The sequence below is a fragment of the Cottoperca gobio genome, chromosome 8 (genome assembly GCF_900634415.1).
Source record: "Cottoperca gobio chromosome 8, fCotGob3.1, whole genome shotgun sequence".
Lineage (NCBI taxonomy): Eukaryota > Metazoa > Chordata > Actinopteri > Perciformes > Bovichtidae > Cottoperca > Cottoperca gobio.
Genome location: NC_041362.1, coordinates 22,964,563 through 22,975,323, shown reverse-complemented (window position 1 = coordinate 22,975,323; position 10,761 = coordinate 22,964,563). Strand labels below are relative to the sequence as shown.

At 40.1% G+C, this 10,761-nt stretch overlaps 1 protein-coding gene across 1 annotated transcript in view; it reads left to right on the top strand.

The window, feature by feature from the left end:
- Positions 1-6,286, top strand: part of slc16a6b (solute carrier family 16 member 6b) — a 12,451-nt gene extending 6,165 nt beyond the window's left edge. The window contains 4 exon segments of the mRNA XM_029438648.1: positions 2,245-2,373; positions 4,378-4,505; positions 4,507-5,269; positions 5,785-6,286. Coding sequence (XP_029294508.1) covers positions 2,245-2,373; positions 4,378-4,505; positions 4,507-5,269; positions 5,785-6,044 — 1,280 coding nt within the window. The 3' untranslated portion in view covers positions 6,045-6,286.
- Positions 6,287-10,761: the final 4,475 nt, after the last annotated feature.

The following is a 10,761-nucleotide window of genomic DNA, read 5'->3' as shown; positions in this document are numbered from 1 at the left end:
CTATCTATCTATCTCTCTATCTGTCTCTCTATCTATCTGTCTATCTGTATGTCTGTCTGTCTATCTATCTATCTATCTATCTATCTATCTATCTATCTATCTATCTATCTATCTATCTGTCTGTCTATCCATCCAGCCGTCGATTCATTGATATGTGTGTGTGTGTGTGTGTGTGTGTGTGTGTGCGTGTGTGTGTGTGTGTGTGTGTGTGTGTCTTTGCATGTCATTGTAACATGCCATTCACAGAATGACTGCACTGCTCTTGCAGATGTGTTTGTCACGTTAACAGCCTGTTATGAACAGTGGTGGACAGTAACTAAGTACATTTACTCAAGTACTGTACTTAAGTACAATTTTGATGTAGTTGTATTCTCATTTCCTGCTACCTACTTCTACTCTACTACCATTCAGAAGAAAATATTGCAATTTTTACTCCAATATATTTATCTGATAACTTAAATTAATGTTTTTTTAAGATTCAGATTTAGATTAATAATACAAAATATAATCGACAAATAATTGATCATGTATTATCATAGGTTAAGATACACTTTATTGATTCCTTAGTGAAGTACACAAGCTATTTATATGTATACATACATACTGTATGTGTCTACAAAATAATGTTAGTTAAATAAGCTCCACCTTTACCAGCTGCAACATTAAAGTGATTAACACATTATCACTAATTATAATTCAATAATGTATCAAATATTATTCTAAAATGGACCATTGTGCAAAATAAGTACTTTTACTTTTGTACTTATAGTGTATTTTGATGCTATTCAGTTAAGTTTTGAATGGTGGGCTTTTACATGGTGGTCTAGTGAAACGGCTTCCTAATACAACACCACAAGGTTTTGAGTTCAATACCAGAGTTGTCACCATTGTGCCCCTGAGCAAGGTACTTAACCCTGAGCTGCTCCAGGGAGACTGTCCGTGTAGTTAGTTCACTGTGAGTCTCTCTGGATAAGAGCGTCTGCTAAATGACCTGTAGTAATGTAATGTTTTCTTTCTCCTTTTTTTTGCTTCCTCCTAACACAAGAGCAGATATCTGTACTAACATTACAACTATCTGAAATCTGAGTTGGACAGTGTTGTTGCGGCTTCATGCTCTGTGATTTGTATAGGCCACTTTAGTTACTTTAGTTATTTGCTTTACTCAAAGTTGTGAGGACTGGCTTGATGCTGGACGGCATGTGGTTAATTAAAATCAAATAAAGTGTTTTCCACACACATTCAATAAAGAAAATAAGCCTTTAAAAGAATCAAAACAAATCAAAGAAATAGAAGCAAAATTTCAATAAAAGGATGAGCAAACTTCGGTTGTCTTAATTGTCTACATTTACATTTACATCCACTTTAGACGGCGTGAACACAGACATTTCCAACATCTTATCTTTCTTATATTTGCTTTACTCACAGTTGTGATGACTTGTCTGGTTGTTGGACTGGCTTGATGCTGGATGGCATGTGGTTAATCAAAATGAAATAACGTTTTTTCCACACCCATTCAATAAAGAAAATAAGCCTTTAAAAGAGTCAATGCATTACAAGTAATGTAGTGAGTTCACTGTAATTCGCTCTGGATAAGAGCTAAATGACTTGTAATGTAATCTGTAATTCTTGTCACAGATTAATTCTACACTGTGGTATCACTACTTTCTACTTAAGTAAAAGATGTCAGTACTTTGTCCACCACTGGTCATGAATGAACTTAAGGGACTCCTAGCAGTGTCAACAACAAAATCTGAACCAATCTGTTTCTTCCAGAACTATCCAATGACTGAGAGGTGATCAGCCTCTGCTAAACACCATGCAGTGGGGTTTACTCCTCTGTCTTTAGTGGAAGGAGTGACAGAACAGAGCAGAGCAGAAAAAACTGGAGCCAAATATTTCCCAAAAACAATAAATTCCCTTTCAGATTGACGGAACAGGAGGAGGAAGGAATAAATTGACTGAATGAAAGTAATAGATTAGATGATGATGAAATTGGTGAAATGTGTTTCCTCTCAAATGGACCACAGCTAACTTGAAAACCCTTTCCCCTCTCTCCCTTTTTTTGTCTTTACATGCCTTTTGTCTTTCAGCTGTAGCAAAACTGAGTCATCTCACGCAGACTGCCACCTTTGACAAAGGATTGACCTGACACCTTGATCTTTGACCCAGCCTAGCCATGCAGTGTTCCTACCATTTGGGCCAGTGGCTGTCATGTCCCCTTCTCCTCTTCTCCTTTGTTTACAGGCCTTGGCTACTGCTTCACCTTCCTTCCCACCGTCACCATCCTCGCCCAGTACTTCTCCAGACGGCGAACCCTCGTTACATCTGTCGCTTCCTCCGGAGAAGCATTCGCCGTATTCGCATTTGCTCCAGGTAGATTTTCATCTATCAGAGGGGCAGTTGGTGTTGGGGAAAAAGTCCTTTCTTCCAGAAGTGAAGTCTGGACCTCCTCCTCGAACACTTTAAATCTAATAAGCTGTTGAAGTTCTGGTCTAGTTCTAGTCTTAAAATTATAACAGATTCAAAAGAAGTTCACTGGAGAAGAACAAAGTCAGATACAATAGAGTTTATTTTTATATGAAAATAAGAACTCTCTCGAGGTTACAGCTGGCTGTAAACACTAAATTCTAACGTTACATTACAGTTCATTTGGCTGATGCTTTTGTCCAAAGCGACTTAGAAAAAGTGCAAGAAATCATGAGGATACAACTCCAAACGGCAAGAATCTTGCAGGTACATTAGCTTCAAATAGGTTAAATCATTTAAGTGCAGAACACTAGCTTCAAATAAGCAAAACAAACATGCAACATACAAAAACAATAGAATATGAATTCAACTATTAGCTACAAATAAGCCAAACCAATAACGTTCTGTGCTCTTCTTTTATACACATTTGCCCACACCTCTATAACGATACTGAGGCTAGAAGGTCTCTGAACAATCCTCAGCTCTTCCTTGTTACCTGACCTAAAGGCCCTCTTTTTGTCTTTGAGGAGAGCCTTTATCTCAGGTTCATCCAATGTTTGTTGTTTGGGAAAAATCATACAGTCCTGGTGGATACGACGTTATCCACACAAAAGTTTATATAGTCGGTGATACAGTCTGTAAGGTTGTTGATGTCCTCCCCATGAGAGCCTGTGAGCACATCCCACGCAGCGGTGTCAAAACAGTCTTGCAGGGCCTCCTCAGACTCTGCATCTCTTCACCGTGCGTGTGCTCACTGGCTGTCTGCATACAAGGGGTTTGTACACAGGCAGGAGGTGTACCAGGTTGTGGTCTGATCTACCCAGGGGAGGAAGAGGTGATGAGCTGTATGCCTCCTTGGTGTTGGCATACAGTAAGTCCAGTGTTGTATTGTCTCTGGTGGGGCATGTGACATACTGTTTGAATGTGGGCAGAGTGGTGGATAGAGATGCATGATTAAAGTTATCAGAGATCAGAAGGAGGGCGTTTGGGAGCTGTGTCTGAAGCCTGCTTACAATGGAGTTGATGACGTCACAAGCCACATCGGCGCGAGCAGAGGGGGGGATATACGCCGCCTATCGCAATAACATGCGAGAATTCCCGCGACAGATAGAATACCAAGTCTCTGTGTATATCATGATGCTACACTCCCGGTATTCCCCTCTGGTGCCGGGTCAGCGCCGCTAGCTTGTGCATCTTATTGGGAAGAGATCGTACGTTTCCCATTACGATGGATGGAAGGACAGGTCTATAGCTTCTCTTCCTAGCCCGTAGCTCAGTCCCGGCACGACGTTCTCTTCTTCTTTTCCTCAGCTCGCGGGGAACATCGGGTACCGCCATGCTACGGGATGCTAACAGCTAATCCCTGGTGTAAACAATGCGCTGGCTAAAAGTGTGATCCTGGTCACAGTTGTTGTCAGGAAAAGTAAGAAGAAAACTAGTGCAACAATGGCGGGTTTGGTGTCCATGATTCCCAGACAAAGTTGCACTTTATCATTACTTATTGCTACCCACTATGAAGTGGAACCTTTTTTGAGAAAAAATAACAATAGTGTGATAACAGGGAAACGGTTGTTTGACATAAATAAAAAAATCTTAATTAGAAGAATAGCATTTCAACGCCATCAGAGTGAGAAATGTTAGTCTTCTTTATCCTTCTTTTGCAACGTTTATTATACATAGTCGCAAATTGATTATTATTATTTGGATAACAGATGCACTGCCTGCAGTTACCGTAGTAGCTTACAGTCAGCCAACTCTGGGTTTTAGGGTACAGATGACCTACTGTAGAGCAGTTTATAGTCCGCTTCACTGGTCAGGTAGTCAACTCCGGAGCAAACTCAGCTGAGAAAATGGTAAGTTGACCGTGAGTATATAATAGTAATAATAACCCACGTCGTTCTCTCTCCACAGCTTTGACTACACTGAAGGAACACATTGGCTGGCGCTACTGTCTGGTTGTCATCGGCATCTTTCAGGCTTCTGTTATTGGCTGTGGACTTCTACTTTGTCCAATAATTATTGAGCCTGTAGAGGAGCATCAATGAATCAGACAAAGAGAAGCCGCGGCAGACTGTTTACGAGCTGGAGAACGAACAAACCATGACCTCAATCAGTTCAGGGGAGTCCCAGGGTTCAGAAGACTCAGGTGTCACCTCCCTCTTTACTTCAAACTTAGACCTAAGGACTGCAGGAGCAAAAGGCACGGCCCTGATGGAGTGGGAGGGGAAGCACAAAGAGGGCAAGGACCCGTCACTGTCCACATCACACATCCTACTCAGAGAGGAGGGTGAGGTGGAGGTGGGTAATCTCCATCCTTCCAGCCCCAAACTCCTGGACTTCTCGGTGCTTAAAGACCCTGCCTTCATCTGGTACTCTCTCTTTGGCTTGTTCGCCACGCTTGGCTTCTTCGCCCCGCAGCTCTACATCATTGAACTGAGCAAGAGCCGGGGCGTGGAGCCCAGCGTGGCCTCCTACATGCTCTCTGTGATGGCTGTGGCCGAGATCTTCGGCCGCTTGTCCATCGGGGTGGTGTTGAACAAAGTCCACTACAGGAAGACACTGGTCCTGCTGGGCTGTGTGGTTCTGCTGTGCCTGGTGTTGGTGGCCTTTGCTATTGTGTGGGAGGTCTGGGGCCTGGTGGTCTGCTGCACCATCTATGGCTACTTCATGGGCACCGTCAGCTCCACTCACATCCCGATGCTGGCTGAGGAGGAAGTGGTTGGCATCCAGAAGATGGCCTCATCGGTGGGAGTGTACATCTTTATCCAGAGCTTTGCTGGGCTGGCAGGGCCGCCACTAGGAGGTACAAGATCTCTGCTGCTGTTTGACTTCACTCTTTGTCCCTTTGCACAGAAAGTAGCACGTATATGCAGGTTTTTTTGGCCTTCACACATTTCTTTCGTGTGATTAATTTATGTCATTATATTCTTATGAACTGTTGTTTTTATCATGAATACTTTCACACAGAACATGAATATTACGCAATTATAAAACTAGGTTGATTCTTCTAAACTTTTGCACGACAAATAAAGGCATCAATCAATCATGTTGTGCCTATATTCATAAGGATTATAAAATAACACGAAGGCTCTTTTCAAACTTGACAAAGGCAACGCATACCCGATCCACTCCTTTTCTCTTACCTTTCACAATAAAAGCGCTAGACATACAGTATAATATTCGCAGACTTTGGTTACTTAAGACAAAAGCCAGATGTTAGTAGGTGTTAGTGGATTTTTTTTATCCAGTGAGACTTCTGATTGCTCTCATCAGTGAAGCTCTTTCTAGTACTTTCCTAACATCTGTCGTATCTTCCAGGTGTGTTGGTGGATGTCACACACAACTACGGAGCTGCCTTCTACTCCTGTGCAGTGGGCATGGGCCTCAGTGCCATTTGCCTGGCCCTGGTCGGCCCGGCAAAGTCCGGCATGTGCCAAAGAAATAGTCGAAACAAAGAGGAAGGCAGGAGCGCAGAGGAAGAGGACAAAATGTCTCAGGACAGCGGGCAGCTGGACTGTTTGGACGTGGACCTGGACAGTTCACTCAGACAGGATCAGGACAACGCATCTGTAATATGAACCCGACTTACAGCAGGACATCACCTCCTAACCACGGCAGGCTACGGTGTCACTAACAGTAACTTACAGACATGGTCTTCATAGACGCTGCTGGTTCTAAATCTCACATTCTGACAAGCTTGAAGTTCACTTCCTCCCAGGAAAGAGGCGGTCTCTCCATGCAGAGCACAAAGTGTCGCACCTTTAACAACTGTAGACAGATTTCTGTTCCAGCTGCTTATTAAAAGCTTTCACAATCCTTATCGCTAGTTTGAGTACCTTCATCTCAGGAAAGAAGTGTTGTTGTCATGGATACTGTAGCGTCATGAGCCTGAGTTAACTGTCATGATATCCATCAGAAGCCTCTGTGCTGTTGTTGATTCCTTCTCATGTGGAGGCAGACATGACCTCATTCATTCCTGATGACACCTACACCACAGCAAAGTCCTGAGAGTGTAACACACGTGGCTTTAAAATGGAGTAGACAATCTACCTGTATGCATTTGATGCATGGAGAAATATTTTAGTACTGCTGCTAGACAAGAAAATGCACTCATGCTTTTTGTGTCTATCTGCTAGTTTTGCACACATTCAGGTAAATGATATTTCATTTCTACCACCATGTTAACTAAAGCAGCCGTGTTCACTGATCCTCCTGAGTGAAGGAGTCTGTATTCTATGATTATGTCTGTACATGGAGCCTGTATTCTATGATTCTATGATACGGGAGGTTGTGGGATTAATTTAGGTTGAACCTAAGAAACTTTACATCCTTAATCCTGTACTATATGTATATGTATATATATGTATGTATATATATATATACATATATATATATATATGTATGTATGGTATATATATATATATGTATGTATGTATATATGTCTATATATATATATATATATATATATATATATATATATATGTGTACTATATATATGTGTGTATATATAATATATATGTATATATATATGTATATTATATATATATATATGTATATATATATATATATATATATATATATATATAATATATATATATATGTGTGTGTATATATATCTCTCTTCTCTGCTCTCTCTCTCTCTTCTCTCTCTATTATCTCTCTCGTCTCTCTATCTCTCTATCTCTCTCTCTCTGTGTGTCTCGCTCTCTCTCTCTCTCTTTCTCTCTCTCTCTCTCTGTCTCTCTCTCTATGTCTCTCTCTCTCTCTCTCTCTCTCTCTCTCCTATCTGCTCTCTCATCTCTCTGTATTTTCTCTCTCTCTATCTCTCTCTCTCTCTATCTCTCTCTGTCTCTCTCTCGTCTCTCTCTCTCTATCTCTCTCTCTCTCTCTCTCTTTCTCTTCTCTGTTCTCTACTCTGTCATCTCTCTTCTCTCTCTCTCTCTCTCTCTCTCCTCTACTCTCTCTATCTGTCTATCTCTGTATATCTCTCTTATCTTATATCTATTCTTCTACTCTTTAGTCTCTCTTCTCTATCTCTATCTCTCTTCTCTATATTCTCTCTCTCTCTTCTGTCTCTCTCTCTCTCTCTCTCTTCTCTATCTCTCTCTCTCTCTCTCTCTAGTCTACTCTGTCTGTCCTGTCATCTCTCCTGTCTTTCTGTCCCTGTGTCTCTCTCTCCTCTCTCTCTGTGTCTCTCTCTCTCTCTCTCTGTTTCTATCTCTATCTCTCTTTCTCTCTATCTCTCTCTATATGTCTCTCTATCTCTCTGTGTCTATATTCTTCTCTTATCTCTCTTCTCTCTTCTCTTCTCTCTCTATCTGTCTCTCTCTATCTCTATGTGTTCTCTCTCTCTCTCTATTTTGTTCTCTCTCTCTCTCTATCTCTCTCTCTTGTCCCTATATCTATATCTCTATCTCTCTTCTCTATCTATCATATATATATACATACCTATTCTATATCATACATATCTATCTATCTATGTTATCTATATTATTATGTATGTATATCTCTATATATATTCTGTTCTATTTCTAGTCTCTATGTTATCTGTCTCTATCTCTGTGTATATATCTATGTCTCTTGTGTCTCTCTCTATCTCTGTCTATGTTAATCTATATATGTATATGTATATATATATGTATATATGTATATGTATATATATATTATCAAGTTATCAGTTTGGGTAGCTATGTTTCGCCCCGATGCTTTCATGTTTGGTAATCCTCTCAGAAAGCTTGAGATCCTCAGAGCCTGTTCTTCAGGTAGCATCCCCTCTGACATACACAGTTAGCAGCATGTTTTACTATGACCGCTCCACGTTAAATCTAAAATGATTGGTTTATAACCATATCTGCTGGGCTCCGAGATGTTTAATCTTAAGTGTTTCTTCAAAAGGCAGACTATATTGGTCATGGTGACCGCAGTTACTATTTTCTTTAAAATAAATACTAACTTCTGCCAATTATGAGATAATGACAACAGTAGTGGCAAATAGTCAATCAAAATGCAGCAGGACAATCAGCCAGTCTCACTTATTTCCAAAAGACTTTGGACATGCATAATGTCCCCTCTCAAGCTGAGTGCAATTAAAACACTTTTTATTTTAAACTATTTTATCAACCACTGACATTAAACTGTAGAATAAATAACAGCAACAAACATCATGTGTTAATCAGAGTGATATACATTTATTTAGCCTCAGATCGCCTCCCCAACACAAACACAACATGGCTTGAAGGTTACTTCACAAACCTTTTCTTAATCATTGTGTTCCCTTTACTTAAACAGTTTCATTTTGTATCTAACTTTTCAATTTTTTATTGAGCTGATTGCCGGTCAGGTTTCTGCCTGTTAAGTGCTGTACTGCTTTCATTTTCTATTTTAAAAGTAAAATCGAGTTTGAATGTTAATAAATTGTGTACAAATCCTTTTGACAATTCATAAAAGAAAATAGAAATCCAATGTATTTGAGATAAAGTGTTGTGAGGTGCTGACTATTGTGAACCTCAACCATCTTCATCTGTCACGTAAACACTTGAAACTTATTTGTGATATGACATTTGGAAGAAAAATGAATTATCATGGAGCTAACATAGTTCTTTAAACTCAGTTGAGGTATTGTCTTGGATAAAGTTATCTGAAATACTAAATCATTGATCACAAGTGACTCAAGGTGTGCAACATGTCATACATTCATTACATATCCTATCAGTATAATATATATTTATATATATACTGTATGTCCAACACATGCTCCATCTGTTGATGACGACTAAGGTGTGGTTGAAAACTGAAAAACTTCAAACATTATATAACTGGGGCCGTGGAGTTTGAAATATGTGATGAAGACCCTGTTACATTGATATCTCGGCATATTAATTTTGACTCTTCTTTTTAAATATGTCTTGCTCAAGTCTCCAGACTTTTATGGATGTCCAATTCTAAATCAGTGGATTACCCCTTTAAGTGCACTGACTGAACTGCACCTGCTGACTATGTGCAAGCTCTCCCAGCCATTCATTCAACGCTATTACAGGCACAGAAACAGCGTCCTCTACTGGCAGCAGCTGTGTCTCGTACATTCAGAGACTTCAGTATCTAAAAGTATGTGTACACCTGAGTTATCATAGTGATAGTCGAACATATGGATAAAACCATGGGCACCAAAAGCACTGTGGACAGGAGATGCTAATTATGTTTGGCAATATCGTTTAATCATATCATAATTGAAAGACATTTGCAAGCTCTCCTGACCTCATCAGCAGGTAAAACGTTGAGATTATATAAGAATTATTGTTAATGATTAGCTGCGTATAAGGAGCTCATTAATTCACTGTGGACAGCTGTAATGTTACACAAGCATGTTTTATAATCACATTACTTATGATCAAAAGCTAGCGAGTCGACACACACACACACACACAAAGACATGTCGGAGTGGCAGTAGCTCAAGCGTCGTATGGAGTTTGGATTGGTACTTTGAGAGTTATCAGTTCCCCTCCTGGGCAGTTACAATTCTAAATCATAATAAAGCAACATTATGTAAATATTTTTACCGTAACAGTTTCAAAATCATTTTTGACAGACTTGTAGTAGGCAGAGCGCTGATTCTGCCCCTGAACGCTGTTTCTTCACTCTATAACTTTGGTGAAAGGCTTTTACAATCTCCTGGGGAAATGTGCGTAAGGCTTTACGGCACTAAGGGGATTTTTGTGGAACTGAATCATATTTTAAGGAAACAAAGGTTTTTGGTTTTCTAATCTGATGTCCTGCAGCTGCTCTGTGTTAGAAAAGTTGTCAACTCGCTAGTTTTTGATAATAAGTATGTAATCATAACAAATGCACCTGGACAGCCGACCATATTAACGGCAGCCGTGTATAAGTGGATTGTACTATAAACCAGTGGCGTAGCTAGGCCTATTTTAGAAATGAACATTTTGAAAGACAAAAAAAGACAAAAAGAAAAGGGCATTCACGTCTCATGCTCCTTCTTGTGTGGAAAGAGATTAACGCTATACAGATATTTTTAAATATTGTTTCCAAAACTCCCTTTCATACTTTACAATGTAATCTACCGGGCACTAAGACCCTGGGGAGGGGAGAGATGGCTCAGAGCAAATGAAGGGCGCTAGGACCCTGGGGAAAAGGGTGCAGCCATAGACTGTACAGGTGTAGCACAGCTTTGATATCATGATAGATATCTGTAACTTCTGACGAGTCATGCTGGAGACAAGAGGTTGACATTTTGGAAGATGCACTGTCTGAAATTGTACGAAGTTATTAATATGTGTTAGC